This window comes from Coregonus clupeaformis, chromosome 2, assembly GCF_020615455.1.
Source record: "Coregonus clupeaformis isolate EN_2021a chromosome 2, ASM2061545v1, whole genome shotgun sequence".
NCBI classification, from domain to species: domain Eukaryota; kingdom Metazoa; phylum Chordata; class Actinopteri; order Salmoniformes; family Salmonidae; genus Coregonus; species Coregonus clupeaformis.
The window spans coordinates 34,407,374-34,425,409 of NC_059193.1; the positions used below are offsets into that span (position 1 = coordinate 34,407,374).

General features: G+C 41.6%; 1 protein-coding gene across 3 annotated transcripts in view; it reads right to left on the reverse strand.

The window, feature by feature from the left end:
- The window catches only part of LOC121535497 (follistatin-related protein 5), a 208,275-nt gene that overhangs the window by 95,251 nt on the left and 94,988 nt on the right, over nt 1-18,036 (reverse strand). For all 3 annotated transcript variants that reach the window (XM_041842636.2, XM_041842645.2, XM_041842653.2), the window contains exon 5: nt 1,380-1,576. In XM_041842636.2, the coding sequence (XP_041698570.1) occupies nt 1,380-1,576 (197 nt within the window). The remainder of the gene's footprint in view (nt 1-1,379; nt 1,577-18,036) is intronic.

The following is an 18,036-nucleotide window of genomic DNA, read 5'->3' on the forward strand; positions in this document are numbered from 1 at the left end:
GATGTGGCATAGTTTTGAGGACTTCTGAGATGTGGCATAGATTTAAAGACTTCTGAGATGTGGAATAGTTTTGAGGACTTCTGAGATATGGCATAGTTCAAGGACTTCTTGAGATGTGGCATAGTTTGAGGACTTCTTGAGATGTGGCATAGATTGAGGTCAACTGTGTCAACGTCTGAGATTCAGAATTAATGATTGCAGTGCTTTTGTAAACAAGACAAAGACGTGCGGCTTAGAATAGCTACTACATTTTTCTGCATTTAATACCAGTTTGTACTGTATTTGTTCTGTGTCAACATTGCCATATGTTTCAAGGTTTAAGAGAGACCTTAGCATTTTCCTATGAGTAATGCCTTAAAACCAACATGGCATTACTCAATCTGTGCAGTGGATGTTTGTGGACAGACTTTGACATTAAAACACCTGGATAGATGATGGCTCATAGCATTGTGTCTAGCCCTCAGTGTCATCCGTAATTTAATACCTTTGGTACCTATGGTAAGTGCCTGAAGCAACTTTCCAATGTGTCAACTGGGAATATTTGCATAGTCAAAGAAAGCCCAGCACAACATTACATTTTCTCTTTCATTATGGATTTCACCCACTGTGCATTGATTTATGCTCTCATCTCCGAGCTGAAAGCATTGCTGTTATGTAAAAAACAAAAAAAACTAAGATATAGTTAAATATCAGAGCTGTTGGCAGTAATCAAATGGGGCACTTTTGATTCAAAAGAGTGAATGCATAAGAATATGAATCAAGCTAGTTTTCTCTCTCACATCAGTCTAATAGAGACAGGAGTAATCAGAGTGCCACTGGATATATTAGTATGAAACTGAGAGCAGTTGAAAGGTTATTTAAACCAGCAGTGGTTGCTTACTTATTCAATAATCTAAATGCATGGCATATAAACCAGTCCTCAGGTACTGCGAAACATTAATTTATTATGCATAAAATGTCTTCCACACTCAACCACACTTTCTGGAAGTAACGGTCAAAGCCGACATTCTCCCACGAGTGGAACGTTCCTTTGACCTGGATTATTATATTTCTATACCACCTCGCTTTCTGAAGCAAAGACCAACTAGAAAGGGAATAACAGTGAAAATAATACAGAGGGCATCAAGATGGCTCCTATAGTAAATTCCTAGGAGGCTATAGTAAACACAATGTTTAGGTTCTGTTTGTTTACCCTTTTTTCATATCAGGCTACTGACATGTGGGACATTTACTGTGGCTTTATTGTCCACCCTCATGTCCTCACCAGTGATAGTTTGTTACTCCTTCGTGTGTAGTAAACACAATGTTTAGGTTTCATTGGTTTTCCTTTTTTCTTTCTAACACTTAGTGACATCCAAGTCCCGCCCTCATCTCCTCACCTGTGATAATTCGCTGCTGTCTACTCTCCCGCTACCATCGGCGTCGAAGCGCTTAAACAGAAGGTCGACCAGCTTCTTCCTGGTGGCCATGTTGTCTTTGTGGCCCCCACGGTTGCCAGTTTCCATGTATCTCTGGTCATGCAGGTTCAGAATTTTGGTCTTCAGCCTCTGGTAGTCACTCAGTCTGCAGTTGTCATCTGAGGAACAAGAACAAGAGAGAAGAAGTTAGAATCTAAAATGGCTGAATCATGTAAAGTGAGACCCATATAAAGTCAATGGGCACACCCAGACGTGCCATACCCATAGTTGGTACAAGGACACTAACATCTCAGATTTCTCCTGTTTTTATTTTATTTTCATATATTAAATTATTTACTAAACAATTTTTAAGCCCACATTCTATCATCATTATTTATAAAAAGTGGTATTTTGTGGAGGGGGCACACTAACTGGACCATATTTTACCTATCAGCTAACCACATCATATATTATAGCAATCTCAGTCGATGACACAGTCGATAACATGGCACACAACCATTGGTTAATGCATGCAACGTCCAAGCAGTGGAACACAACCAATATTGTTAGTGGAGGAGGAGAGAGAGTGTCAAGTGACACACACAGCATCTGATTTGATTTTAGCTGCCGGTGATGGGCAGGACCCGCAGGAGGTATTTTTGTAAATTAATTTGATCAAGCTATGTAGCCTATTGATTCCTTCTTGTTGAATAAATAAAACAAAACGTGTTATTTTAGAGTATGTGTCTAATTATCTTAGCTGGTATGCTTGCTGGCAAGGTTTCTAGACTTTTGAAAATAAAAAAAATGGTTGAATTCTTGGTTTATGATAGCTGCAGTGAGCTCCAAAAGTATTGGGACAGCAAAACATTTTTTTTTGGGGGCTCTGTACTCTGGCACTTTGGAATTTGAAATGATACAATGACTATGAGGTTAAAGTGCAGACTGTCTGCTATATTTAATTTGAGGATATTTTCATCCATATCAGGCGAACGGTTTAGAAATTACAGCAGTTTTTTTCTTCAGGATTGTCCGTAATCATGGTAGCATCCACATTAATGTAGAAATGTTTAGAAACATATTCTATTCTTATGTACAATAAAAGTGACTCCAAAATGACACAATACATTATTTATCATTCATTTCTATTGGGCATAAAATAATCACAAGCTTAACGTCGTCATTGCGTGCTATGGATATGGGACCAAATACTTCACTTTTTACTACTTTAATACACATAAGTGAATTTGTCCCAATACTTTTGGTACCTTAAAATGGGGGGACTATGTACAAAAGTGCTGTAATTTCTAAACGGTTCACCCGATATGGATGAAAATGCCCTCAAATTAAAGCTGACACTCTGCACCTCACAGTCATTGTATTATTTCAAATCCAATGTGCCAAAACAACCAAACATTTTTGCCCCCTCTAAAATAATGGGTGCATGACGCCCCTGTGCACACCTGTCTGCTGTGAGAGAATTCATTATCAAACACCAACAGTAAGAGAAAATATGATGATTTGTATTTGCAATACACCATCAAAGCAGACATAAAAAGAGTCAACTATATGAAATATTCAGCATAGAAGAGTTACGAGCAAAAAATTATGACTGGAAATTGTCGTTCCAACGCATGACATATTGTAAAACGTGTTTTTCTAATATCTAGAGAAGTGTTACGCTTGTAGTGACAGTTCTGTTGGCTGTTGTGAATTATGAAACACCTGAGTAGACTTTGCTTTCTTTCAACCCCAGACAAAAATACTAAAGCAGGAAAGAAAGTTTGAGGGAATGTTTTGAGTTGCTTTAAACAGGTGTTCTCAGCAGTGGCGTAACACAATTAGTGACAGACAGTGGTCTCAAGACTGGCGGCTTTGCAGACAAAAGCCTCTCCAGGACTGTGGCATCACCTTTTACAGGGTGCGACTGTGCACCATTTTGCCGCCGAGCGCTGCACATCATGAAATGGCCTCTGTTTTGACAAGCCTTGGTGACAGAAAAGCTGCCTTCCTCAGAAATGGCCGAATGAATAAAAGATAAATGGCTGCTAGCCTAGCCCAGGGGATATGAAGGTCAGTGTCATCAAAAGCCCTGAACACACACGGACAGACAGACACACACATACACATAAATACGCATGCACACGCACACACTGCAGGAACGTACTCACACACTCTTACGGACAGACACAGACAGACAGACGCACACTCTCTCTCTCTTTCTATAAAATACAAACACAAGTAGTGGGCCTTGGCAGCAAATAACCTATTTTCTAAAACAAATTTAAAAAATATATACTTAAGCTGTCAAGTAGGGAGCTTTGAAAAGAATGGCAGCAACTCATAATGTCTGTTAGTCTAGTCTAGTGCTTTAAAAAGAAAAGGAAAGCCGCACACTCTAGGAGCTCAGATGCAATAATTAAATATCCTAATAACCAACGTTTCGACAGACAAGCTGTCTTCATCAGGGTATAATGACAAACACTGCGGGTCACTAGTTTATATAGTGGCAAAGGACACACGCAGGTGTCTGTAATTATGGCCGGGTGTGGCCTAATAGCATTGGCCAATTCACAGATAAAAACAACATACAAAAAACATGGATAGCATATGATCATAGATACTAGTCTAGTCTAGTGCCCCAGCTATGTTGTGAGAAGAGAGCCGTTGTTTAACCCTACCTAAGTTCTTTGTGAAACAATCAAGTGGCTTGATGAACGCATCTCTTCAATACAGTGTGTTCTGAATGGTTGTGAATCTGTCTTGAATTGAAACACCCCTGCATTCAACCAACTTGAACAACACCTACAACCTTCAAATTGTTCATGGTTCATGTTTGCTACCACAACAAGCAAATGCATTCGGAACTACAAAAAGACTCCTGGAGAGACTTAACTAGGTTGTAATAGACCCATCAGCGAGACGCTTTCCCCCTGGAGTGCCTCTGTATAATGCAAACTCCGGCAACATTGTTCATGTCGGAAACGTATGACCACTCCTTGAGGCCCGAGAGACGCCATGTAAAGCAGTCGCCATGGCTGATTGGCCTTTCTGATGGGGTTTTTTTCACAGCCGCCACAGACTACCATTCAGGCATTGCAACGCAGCGCGTGCAACCTTGTTTAAAAAAATGTATTCTGGTCACATCAGGCTGGTGTGGCGCTAAGTGGCTCGCTAAGCTCCACTACAAAAATGAATTGTGATGGACTGGTGTAATAATTTGCAGGTCAGCTCCCCCTTCGAGGATGAGAATATATGGGCGAGCAGACACACGCATATGAACCATATTGACCAGAAGCGGTTGACGGATACGTTTTGGATCCATCACGAGAGGCCCACGCCATAGAGGTATTACTATTGACAGCAGAGTGGAATAAAGCAATCAAACAGAGTAATTGTTCACAACATTTGTGGTCCTAATGCTGAATCATGGAATCATGCCTTGTGCAATGGCTTTGCTGCATGGCGAATCTGAAGGAAATCACTTGTCTTTGTTCTCTCACAGTCATCCTTGTTTTTAATTCCCGCAATGATAGATAAAAAGAGGGCCCCACTGAAGACGATAAGATGGAGAAGAGACGCAATGTCATTTTGTCTGGTAGCGGTTAAATTTCAATTCAAATGAAATCCTGTTTCCTTTTTAAGCTAATGCTGTTCAGCTCTCTGGAGAAAATATGATAGAAAATCATTTGACGGTCTATTCAGGGCTTTTGTCTCTTGCTTCCTCATATTTGATTTGAAACTAATACGTTTATTCGTGTTATTCCAATTTACAAAAATATAAATGCAACATGCAACAATTTCAACGATTTTACTGAGTAACAGTTCATAGACGGAAATCAGTCAATTGAAATAAACTCACTAGGCCCTAATCTATGGATTTCACATGACTGGGCAGGAGCACATCCATGGGTGGGCCTGGGAGGGCATAGGTCCACCCACATGGGAGCCAGGCCCAGCCAATCAGAATTAGTTTTTCCCCACAAAAGGCCTTTATTAGAGACAAAAATATTTAATTCTCTAGCAAAAGCTCAGGTGGACATCCCTGCAGTCAGCATGACAATTGCACGCTCCCTCAATACTTGAGACATCTTTGGTATTGTGTTGTGTGACAAAACTGCACATTTTAGAGTGGCCTTTTCTTGTCCCCAGCACAAGGTGCACCTGTGTAATGATAATGCTGTTTAATCAGCTTCTTGATATGCCACACCTGTCAGTTGGATGGATTATCTTGGCAAAGGAGAAATGCTCACTTACAGGGATGTAAAAATATTTGTGCACAACATTTTACAGAAATAAGCTTTTCGTGCGTATGGAAAATGTCTGGGATCTTTTATTTCAGCTCGTGAAAAATGGCACCAACATTTTACATGTTGCTTTTATATTTTTGTTCAGTATAGTTTACATGTTGGCCAAAATCAACGGGAAAAGCATTGCAATTCTACACATTATAATTGCATGTGATCAATAACAACGATCCATGCATTACAGTGCACACTGCCTTTTTACATACCTCTTTAGCATGTTTCCACTACACATTCTTTACACAGAAAGATACATTTTCGAAGTCAATTTGTACAGTAAACAATTCAGTGCTGATCTAGGACCCCCCTTCCCCCCAGTCCATGTAATCATATTCATTATGATCTTACATGTGAAACTGATTCTAGAGCAGCACTTCTACTCTAGGACGTTTTATGAATACTTGGCCCTAGTCCTCTAGGTCCATCGTCTATGTTGGTTTTCATCCTTGCCTTTAAGACACTGTATTATACTTTGGTAACCAAATGTGTGAAACCTATGTCTAATTAGTAACATAAATAGACCAAGCTAGGGGGACACAAAAGTCAGCAGTACTATGGCCCAAACTGGCATGCTACCTTTTACCATTGTTTTGGAGCATATCAGTTTGGATTCTAGCCAAGGGATTTGCACACCTTGTATAGATCTATCAGCCATTATTCCAAAGTGTAAACAGGATATTGTGTATGCATGGGGAAGAGTTGCAATGAGACAGTTTATTCAGGTAGAAGAAACATTCACTTCACCACAATCCACAGTTCACTTTTAAAGGGACGGTGACCGCTGCTGAACTCTCTCCCCTGCTCTAAAAGTATTGCTGTTTTATTTATGCAGAGAAAGAGGAACGAGGCGGCTCAGCGGAATAGCTTGTGTCACGTCCCCGTTCCCCCCATCCGCCAGGTACCGCCTCCGCCCCACCATACATCAAACCACCATGGCATGACAACTCCGCTACCCAAATCAAAGGTCACTGATTGCTATCTTAAAGACCAACTAGAGGTGTCATTGGTGTTACCCCTGAATGGATCCGAAATGGATCTCTGGGCAGCGGGCCCCAAACTCCCCACAGCTGCTCTGCCGAGCCGGGGGACGGCATGACTGCAGCCGTAGCCAGCCCACTACCAATTTGCAGTTTTCTGAGACACAGTCACTGCATTGAATAAGACTCTGGTACAAGACTATATACATTCTAGACCGAATTGGACATAGAACATTCTCATTCTAGGAACCTACCTAGCTTTCTGAGTCAGAATCAAATTAAAAGACCCGTTGCAACCTGTGATTTTGTCACCTATAACAGCAGTGTAGTTCTGTCCTCACAGATTGTGATTGATACCTCACTCAGCTCCGGGTGAAAAATACTCTTATTCGGTCTGTAGCTCTTCTCTTCGCTCCGTCTCTGTCTGTCTGTATCTCCTTACCGCTTCCTGGTACCTCCCAGTGTGTATTGGCACCCCCAGTTGCCCCTCTATCTTGCTTTTCACACTCCATTCCTTTATCTTCAATCACACACACATGTACACACTCATACGAGCGCCTGCTCATGCACACACACACACACACCCTAACCTTTGAGGGGATCATTATCTGCTAGGAGTCTTGAATCTACCCGTTGTCTAAGAACTAGCATTTGAGAGCCAGTACCATAGAGATCCTATTGAATTATTGTTAGTATTCCTCCACTGCCCCATACTAATTTGACAGCATGTTTCAACATTGCCATCTCTGCTCCAATCCACTCTAATTATGTATCAAACACGTATACAAGCCCAGCAAAGGAAGAAGGGATTCCTTCCTGTAGATCAACCAGTCTTAACTAGTTCAGAACGCTGCCTCGTGACTGCTATCTCTCTAGACAGTGTGAGAGGGCTGAGAGTGTGGTGTTGTATGATTCCATTTACAGGCACAGGCTGATCCCCCTGGTGTTCATTAGGTACAGCTGAACTCCGGTGGCGAGGTTTGTTGACATGATGGAGGACAACCAACATCAAGGCTCAGGAAGAAGAACTACATCTATAACAGATCAAATCAGCACCAGAGATCCATATCTACAGTATATATGGACTACTGGAAAGGTGGTAGGGGGTAGGGGGGATAACAAGACCAGAACTCTGTGGAACAGCCAAGCCCAAAAAAGAAAAAGAAATACCACAGTGACTGATAAAATTGAGTTATTTTAACTATGCAACTGTCAGGGAACACTCAGACCACAGATGTACACACATAAACTATTGTATTCAGTTATCAGTTCCCAAGGGAATTGTGAGTTTATATAGAGAATTCAACGAGTATCAAACAGTGGCTCAACAGTGGTGTTAAATACAGTGAAGAGAAGATCCGTATGAATGAATTTGTTTGAAACAGTTCCAATTCAACAATATTCAAAGTCCAAGTTTGTTGAGGTACAACCCTGTTCACCTTGGACAGAATTCCTCTCGAGGGCATTAAGAGTAAACACACGTAACACATTGGCTTGGGTCTTATGGGTCTGACAATATTTATTCTGTGTCCAAAATGTCCATTGCTCTTACTGATCGTTTGTGTGAAATCTGACTGGCCTTGATATATGATGTAATCTGCGGTATTGGCAGTCCGCTCAGTCATTTTCACACAGACAGTCTTGGCAAGGCCCTCATTCAAACTGATAGAGGAACTGATAGAGGACCAAAGTCTCCCAGGAGAGGCCCTTATGTACTGTCACGTATACTCCCTCTCAGGCCTCTAGGTCGCCAGGCTGCTCTTTATTACGCACACCTGTCGCCATCGTTACGCGCACCAGCGCCTCATCAGACTCACCTGAACTCCATGACCTCCCTGATTACCTTCCCCATATCAGTCACTCCCCTTGGTTCTTTCCTCAGGTGTTATTGACTCTGTTTCTGTTACGGTTTCATGTCTGTGCGTTGTTCGTGTTTCTTGTTTTGTGTTCCGTTTATTTATTAAATATTCACTCCCTATACTTGCTTCCCGACTCTCAGCACACACTTTACATATACAGATCCTGGATCAGATGGTATTTGGTCCTGATTTTTCTATGTTTAAAAGTGACCTTCAACTTTTCTTTCCTCAAAGTTGTATTATTTTATTTTATTATTGAGGGTAAGTACAGTAGCAAATCAAAGGACTTGTGCTGCGCTCTATACGATATCAATCACAGTCTATTTTACAGTGCCTTGAGAGAAATATCCTGGTAGAGGAAGTAGCCAGTGTCCACAAATTCAATGCATTTCTCTGTGTCATCAAGTTGGGGGTAGATGTACTGTACATAGTTTGAGGTTCGTGCTTCTACGACACATTTATGCAAAATAAAACGCTCTAACTCCACTCACACGCACCACTCTGTCTCTCTCTTTCCTTTTCTCTCTCTCTCTCTCTCTCTCTCTCTCTCTCTCTCTCTCACTCACTCAACTCAAGACACAGCTTCAAGCAATCTTGGCAGCAATTGTTTGGTTGATTTCTCCAAATTGTTCAGTGAGGATAAATCAAGAAACTGAGGGGGAGGGAGATAGAGAACAAGAGAGACAGAGAACTGTAAACAATCTTTGCAATTGAAGCTGATAAATTTGTGAGAATACCTCTGCAGGTATTTCAAAGGAAATGTGTTAAGATGGGTTGAAACATGGTGAGAATAGCTCTGCAGGTATTGTCAACATGGACAACTGAAAAGGACATTTGGACAATTGTGTTTGTTCCTAGTTTGGCCAAAGCAATGTCATTTTGTACAAAATAATATATATCAAAAGTACCAATTATATGATTTTTCCAATTCATCATGACACTTACTTGTTAATTACATTTCGCAGATATACTTACTGTACAGTAGCCCTTAATGTTCTAATCAATTACCACATACATACCAGTAAATCTTTCCAAAGCATAAAGGAAATGAATACCCTTACTTGCCTTTCATTTTATTTATTTTTATTTTTTTTAATAAAAGTTTCTCAATACATTTTAGTCATTTAGCAGACGCTCTTATCCAGAGCGACTTACAGTTAAGTGAGTGCATACATTATTTTTTATTTATTTTCATACTGGCCACCCGTGGGAATCAAACCCACAACACTGGTGTTGCAAACGCCATGCTCTACCAGCTGAGCTACATCCCTGCCGGCCATTCCCTCCCCTACACTGGACGACGCTGGGCCAATGGTGCGCCGCCCCATGGGTCTCCTGGTCACGGCCGGCTACGACAGAGCCTGGATTCGAACCAGGATCTCTAGTGGCACAGCGATGCAGTGCCTTAGACCACTGCGCCACTCGGGAATGATTCATAAAAAATCACCTGTTTCTGCATTATTTTTCAGTGAACATCAGTTAATGACATTTCCATTCTGTCAACACATTATTCGGCACATCAGGGGGCCGCAACATCAAAAGAAGTCTAAATGGCTAATTTGTCATATTATTATTTTGTGTCTGCCTTCCAACAATCATGTTTGATGGAATAATTGCCAATTTTAGGTACACAATGAGCATTAAATGAATAAGGGCAGGCTGTGATGCTTAGCCTGCTATAAATACAAGCACCAATCAAAAACAATGGTTATTTGTTTGTCTTAGAGTGAAACCTGTGGGGTTTCTGTCAATTTTGACTTTGTTAGTACAATAAGCAGCATTAACATGCGGGTGAATATATGCAGCCCACACTTTTGATATGCATTTACAATTGATGTGGAGTGCTTCTGTGAGGTGGTTTCTAAACGTGGACGAGCGGCCTAGCCTGGTTAGATGGCCTGCTGGAGATCATTAATGGAAGGAGATAGATGGTGCGTAAACAAGGCCAGAACCTCTGAAGTGAAATGTGCATCATTATTGCTTTTAATAATAATAATAATAATAATAATAATAATAATAATAATAATAATAATAATAATAATAATAATAATAATAATAATAAGCCATTTAGCAGACGCTTTTATCCAAAGCGACTTACAGTCATGTGTGCATACATTGATCTCACACAGAATACCCCGAATCATCTGACTGTGTGCTTTATGATTTCATTTGGCCCTGTGATGTGTTAAACTCCTGAGTGGCGCAGTGGTCTAAGGCACTGCATCGCAGTGCAAACTGTGCCACTAGAGATCCTGGTTCGAATCCAGGCTCTGTCGCAGCCGGCCGTGACCGGGAGACCCATGGGGCGGCGCACAATTGGCCCAGCGTCGTCCAGGGTAGGGGAGGGAATGGCCGGCAGGGATGTAGCTCAGTTGATAGAGCATGGCGTTTGCAATGCCAGGGTTGTGGGTTCGTTTCCCACGGGGGGCCAGTATAAAAAAAAAAAATGTGTTCACTAACTGTAAGTTGCTCTGGATAAGAGCGTCTGCTAAATGACTAAAATGTAAAATGTTGATTGAGTCCTCGCACCTCGTTATGTGTGGATCTGTAGAGTTCTGAATAGCTAGGGGTAAAACATTTTTTTCCCCCAACCTCAATCTAGCAGTGTGTTTTACCACATCGGGTAAAATGGGAATACAACTGTAATTGCCCTGTGGTTAAAGTGGTGAAAGTGTGGGTACACTCTGATGCAGCAGTCCTCCAAAATACCCACTTTAGGACTTCTGGTTGAACAGTAAAGCTTGGGTAGCACTGTACCTAACATCTTAAGGACTTTTAGCATTGCTACTAAATATTTGAGTGCTTTTCAAACTCTCAAACTCTGCCGGTCCAATTTCATTCGATTCAATTCAACACAACTATATTTATCCCCAGCTGTTCAAGATGACTCTGTGACCACGCTCTCCGTAGCCGATGTAAGACCTTTAAACAGGTTAACATTCACAAGGCTGCAGGGTGGCAGATGGATTACCAGGACGTGTACTCAGAGTCTCTTCACTGACATTTTCAACCTCTCTCTGACCCAGTGTGTAATACCTACATGTTTCAAGCAGACCACAATAGTCCCTGTGGCCAAGAATGCCAAGGTAACCTGTCTAAATGATTATCTCCACGAGGCACTCACACCCCGTGGCTCACATCAACACCATTATCCCAGAAACCCTAGACCCACTCCAATTCGCATACCACCCCAACAGATCCACAGATGACGCAATCTCTATTGCATTCCACACTGCCCTTTCCCACCTGGACAAGTGAAACACCTATACTACCGTTCAAAATTTTATCATGAAAACATACAGTGAGGGAAAAAAGTATTTGATCCCCTGCTGATTTTGTACGTTTGCCCACTGACAAATAAATCATTTAAATGGTAGGTTTATTTGAACAGTGAGAGACAGAATAACAACAAAACAATCCAAAAAAAGCATGTTAAAAATGTTATAAATTGATTTGCATTTTAATGAGGGAAATAAGTATTTGACCCCTCTGCAAAACATGACTTAGTACTTGGTGGCAAAACCCTTGTTGGCAAACACAGAGGTCAGACGTTTCTTGTAGTTGGCCACCAGGTTTGCACACATCTCAGGAGGGATTTTGTCCCACTCCTCTTTGTAGATCTTCTCTAAGTCATTAAGGTTTCGAGCCTGACGTTTGGCAACTCGAACCTTCAGCTCCCTCCACAGATTTTCTATGGGATTAAGGTCTGGAGACTGGCTAGGCCACTCCAGGACCTTAATGTGCTTCTTCTTGAGCCACTCCTTTGTTGCCTTGGCCGTGTGTTTTGGGTCATTGTCATGCTGGAATACCCATCCATGACCCATTTTCAATGCCCTGGCTGAGAGAAGGAGGTTCTCACCCAAGATTTGACAGTACATGGCCCCGTCCATCGTCCCTTTGATGCGGTGAAGTTGTCCTGTCCCCTTAGCAGAAAAACACCCCCAAAGCATAATGTTTCCACCTCCATGTTTGACGTTGGAGATGGTGTTCTTGGGGTCATAGGCAGCATTCCTCCTCCTCCAAACACGGCGAGTTGAGTTGATGCCAAAGAGCTCGATTTTGGTCTCATCTGACCACAACACTTTCACCCAGTTCTCTTCTGAATCATTCAGATGTTCATTGGCAAACTTCAGACGGGCCTGTATATGTGCTTTCTTGAGCAGGGGGACCTTGCGGGCGCTGCAGGATTTCAGTCCTTCACGGCGTAGTGTGTTACCAATTGTTTTCTTGGTGACTATGGTCCCAGCTGCCTTGAGATCATTGACAAGATCCTCCCGTGTAGTTCTGGGCTGATTCCTCACCGTTCTCATGATCATTGCAACTCCACGAGGTGAGATCTTGCATGGAGCCCTAGGCAGAGGGAGATTGACAGTTATTTTGTGTTTCTTCCATTTGCGAATAATCGCACCAACTGTTGTCACCTTCTCACCAAGCTGCTTGGCGATGGTCTTGTAGCCCATTCCAGCCTTCTGTAGGTCTATAATCTTGTCCCTGACATCCTTGGAGAGCGCTTTGGTCTTGGCCATGGTGGAGAGTTTGGAATCTGATTGATTGATTGTTCTGTAGACAGGTGTCTTTTATACAGGTAAGAAGCTGAGATTAGGAGCACTCCCTTTAAGAGTGTGCTCCTAATCTCAGCTCGTTACCTGTATAAAAGACACCTGGGAGCCAGAAATCTTTCTGATTGAGAGGGGGTCAAATACTTATTTCCCTCATTAAAATGCAAATAAATTTATAACATTTTTGACATGCGTTTTTCTGGATTTTGTTGTTGTTATTCTGTCTCTCACTGTTCAAATAAACCTACCATTAAAATTATAGACTGATAATTTCTTTGTCAGTGGGCAAACGTACAAAATCAGCAGGGGATCAAATACTTTTTTCCCTCACTGTACATGAAATGAGTTTGAATAGCATCCCGGAGTCGCCTCTTCACTGTTGACGTTGAGACTGGTGTTTTGCGGGTACTATTTAATGAAGCTGCCAGTTGAGGACCTGTGAGGCGTCCGTCTCTCAAACTAGGCACTCTAATGTATTTGTCCTCTTGCTCAGTTGTGCACCGGGGCCTCCCACTCCTCTTTCCATTCTGGTTAGAGCCAGTTTGCGCTGTTCTGTGAAGGGAGTAGTACACAGCGTTGTATGAGACCTTCAGTTTCTTGGCAATTTCTCGCATGGAATAGCCTTCATTTCTCAGAACAAGAATAGACTGACGAGTTTCAGAAGAAAGTTATTTGTTTCTGGCCATTTTGATCCTGTAATCGAGCCCACAATTGCTGATGCTCCAGATGCTCAAGGCCAGTTTTATTGCTTCTTTAATCAGCACAACAGTTTTCAGCGTTGCTAACATAATTGCAAAAATGTTTTCTAATGATCAATTAGCCTTTTAAAATGATAAACTTGGATTAGCAAACAAAACGTGCCATTGGAACACAGGACCGATGGTTGCTGATAATGGGCCTCTGTACGCCTATTAGATATTCCATAAAAAATCAGCCGTTGCCAGCTACAATAGCCATTTACAACATTAACAATGTCTACACTGTATTTCTGATCAATTTGATGTTATTTTAATGGACAAAAAAAATGCTTTTCTTTCGAAAACAAGGACATTTCTAAGTGACCCCAAACTTTTGAACGGTAGTATATGTGAGAATGCTGTTCATTGACTACAGCTCAGGATTCAACACCATAGTGCCCTCCAACCTCATCACTAAGCTAAGGACCCTGGGACTGAACACCTCCCTCTGCAACTGGATCCTGGACTTCCTGAAGTACCGCCCCAGGTGGTGAGGGTAGGTAACAACAAATCCGACATGCTGACCCTCAACACAGGGGACCCTCAGGGGTGAATGCTTAGTCCCCTTCTGTGCTCCCTGTTCACCCACAACTCCAACACTATCATTACATTTTCCTTACGACACAACGGTGATAGGCCTGATCACCAACGACGATAAGACACCCTTTAGGGAGGAGGTCAGAGACCTGGCAGTGTGGTGCCAGGACAACAACCTCTCCCTCAATGTCAGCAAGACAAAGGAGCTGATCGTGGACTACAGGAGGGCCGAGCACGCCCCCATTCACATTGACAGGCTGTAGTGGAGCGGGTCGAGAGTGTCAATTTGCTCGGTGTCCACATCACTGAGGATCTATCATGGTCCACACACACCGACACAGTCGTGAAGAGGGCACGACAATGCCTTTTCCCCCTCAGGAGGCTGAAAAGATTTGGTATGGGCCCTCAGATCCTCAAAAAGTTATACAGCTGCACCATTGAGAGCATCTTGACTGGCTGCATCACCGCTCGGTATGGCAACTGCTTGGCATCCGACCGCAAGGCGATACAGAGGGTAGTGCGTACGGCCCAGTACATCACTGGGGCTGAGCTCCCTGCCATCCAGGACCTTTATACCAGGCGGTTTCAGAGGAAGGCCCTAAAAATTGTCAGACTCCAGCCACCCAAGTCATAGACTGTTCTCTCTGCTACCGCACAGCATGCGGTACAGATGCACCAAGTCTGGAAGAAACAGGACCCTGAACAACTTTTACCCCCCAAGCCATAAGACTGCTAAATAGTTAGTTAAATAGTTAACCAAATAGCTACCCGGACTATTTGCCTTGACCCTTTTTGCAATATTTTTTTTGACTTATCACATACGTTGCTGCTACTGTTTATTATCTATCCTGTTGCCTAGTCACTTTATTCCTAGTTATATGTACACATCTACCTCAATTACCTCGTACCCCTGCACATCGCATCGGTAATGGTACCCTGTGTATATAGCCATGTTTTCGTTACTTATTGTGTATTTATTATTACTTGTATTATTACGTGTTATTACTTTTGTATTATTTCTCTATTTTCTTTCTCTCTGCATTGTTGGGAAGTGCCCGTAAGTACGCATTTCGCTGTTAGTCTACACCTGTTGTTTACGAAGCATGTGACAAATAACATTTGATTTGATTTTATTTAAGTTCAAGTCTTAGATAAACTTTTTGTTTGCACAACTTTAACTACATTCCAAAAGAATAGGCTGGCATATAAAAAAAAAATCATCTTATAAAACACTCCTCTTCCCCTAAATTAAGTTATTCTATTGCCTGTGGGTAGGCTACCTTTCAAAGAACATTGCTGAATTTTTTTACCTTCTGATGCAACACATGACAGTGAGTTTTTACTTCTAAGATTTTAAGACTATAAAAAGAGGGGATATCGTGCTCTACTGACTCTGTCAAAGCTGGTAACCTTCTTCCTGGAAGTGTATGGCAGGCTTTGGCATGGACTGAGGGGGAAGTGCATGTCTAAGGGCCCTTAGCCTCCCTTTATGGTTGGGAAAGTGATGGATTGTCGACTCAACATTACACTCCACTAGCATGTCTAGGCCAGAGTAGCGGAGATGGTTCAGTGGATTAAACTAACTTTCACATGATGGCTAACCTTACCTGAGACCTAAAGAAGCATTATAATAAAGAAGCATATTAGTCTCCAAGCTAATTCCTAGACTTTAACTCAGTGGAATAACAGTCTAGAGACATGCATATGACCCAGGTCCGATACCGACAGGTAGTTGGTCACTCGTCAGTACATGAAAGTGACTGCAGAGGCCTAGACACAAAGAAAAATGAGATCATTTTGAATACAAATGTCCCTTATTATATACATTTTCAACAAATGGGCCATTCCCTGTCATCAAAGCTATGAAATAAATCTGCAACGTCCTCCTACAGCATCTGTCTTTATTTTGCCATAATAAGAAAGGCTGGCTATGCCATCCAGTGATATGCCTATCATTATGTGCTGTTGGAGTCTCAGAAAAAGCCAAATGAAGAGCAATAAGAGACAAGAACATCTATACTGAACTTGATAGCTCCATTCCAACACACAGAATATTGATCCTAGAGTCCGAGAGTTGAAATGGGACCATGTCCCTCAATGTTGATGTTACCTAGGTTCATCTTTAAACCTATTGTCATGCCAAAAAGTTTTCCCTGTTTGGGAAGCTCACCTGAATATTCTTTACAACTAAATTACATGTACAACTTTGCACCTCTACTGATTTTCCTCCCGTTAACAGCCATTCAGAACATACTAGAAGTCTAGCTAGTGTCTCGTTTGGTGTTCCTTCCATTACTCACTGCATAGATTCTGTCATAGATGTTCCTGTGACTTTGCTGAAACATACTAAATGCTCAGATTATGAACTGTACATCAGAGAGTGACTCTATTGCTGATAACCCTTGGGTGTAATGTCCCCTATTGTAAAAATTCTAACGCCTCCGTACTATTTTTCTTTTACAAATCATGACGTGACTTCATTTTAAGTTCATCTAACCTAATATGACACTGTGATTACTGACTTCAATGTCCTTCAAGCCCAGGCTTCTCAGAGCAGTGGAGAGGTCTTTCTCTTAAGCACAGTGTTTAAAACCGAAATGCACTGCACAAATATCGTACCCCCAAGACATGCTTAACTCTGTATGATATTTGTACGTCTGTAACTTTGTCAATCATCATTATTCATATTTCATTAAGGATTATCTGTAATCATGGTAGCATCCACATGAATCTACATTACCAGTCAAAAGTTTTAGAACACCTACTTATTCAAGGGTTTTTCTTTATTTTTACTATTTTCTACATTGTAGAATAATAGTGAAGACCTCAAAACTTTGAAATAACACATATGGAATCATGTAGTAACCAAAACATTGTTAACCAAATCTAAATATATTTTAGATTTTAGATTATTCAAATAGCCACCATTTGCTTTGATGACAGTTTTGCACACTCTTGGCAATTCAAATCCAAAGTGCTGGAGTACAGAGCCAAAACAACAACAAATGTGTCACTGTCCCAATACTCACTGTATTTCTTAATAATTTTAAGACCAAAAGTAAAAATGTTCATTTTCAATTTGGTTGAGGTTTTGTTTCAAATGCAGGGTTGACTATGACGGCAAGCTTTTATGAAGCAGAATTTGAGTAACACCATCATACAGAAATACTTGTGCTGTATGAGTTCAAGGCAAGAGGGTACTTTAGCATCTTTATCTTTTCTCATGTGTGTCTGTGTGTGCTGGTCTTAGTTACAAATGCACCAAACTGATCCTGCATTATTAATTTGATATACAGCAGATGAGCCTCATTATCTGTCTGGATTGAGCCGGAACGTTTAATCTCGACTCCTCTGCGTGTTAGTGCACTTTAGCATTGAACTGTTAGCCACTATTAAACACTGCATCACAACCACACAAACATTTTAAAAAATGGGGCCTTGAGATACACGTACATATACTGTAGGTAAATTGCATCAAAACTGGCATGCAGATTTACACCCAGAGCCCTTAAAAATGTAATGATACACAGGTCGGGATTTGATGAGGAGCCTTTCTGCCGGTGACAATGCATTTACGGGGGGGGAGACACACCCAGGGTCTCATGTGGAGGTCATTGCATCCATGTCAAGCCTAGTCATTAAAAAAAGACAGAGCGCACAGAGCTT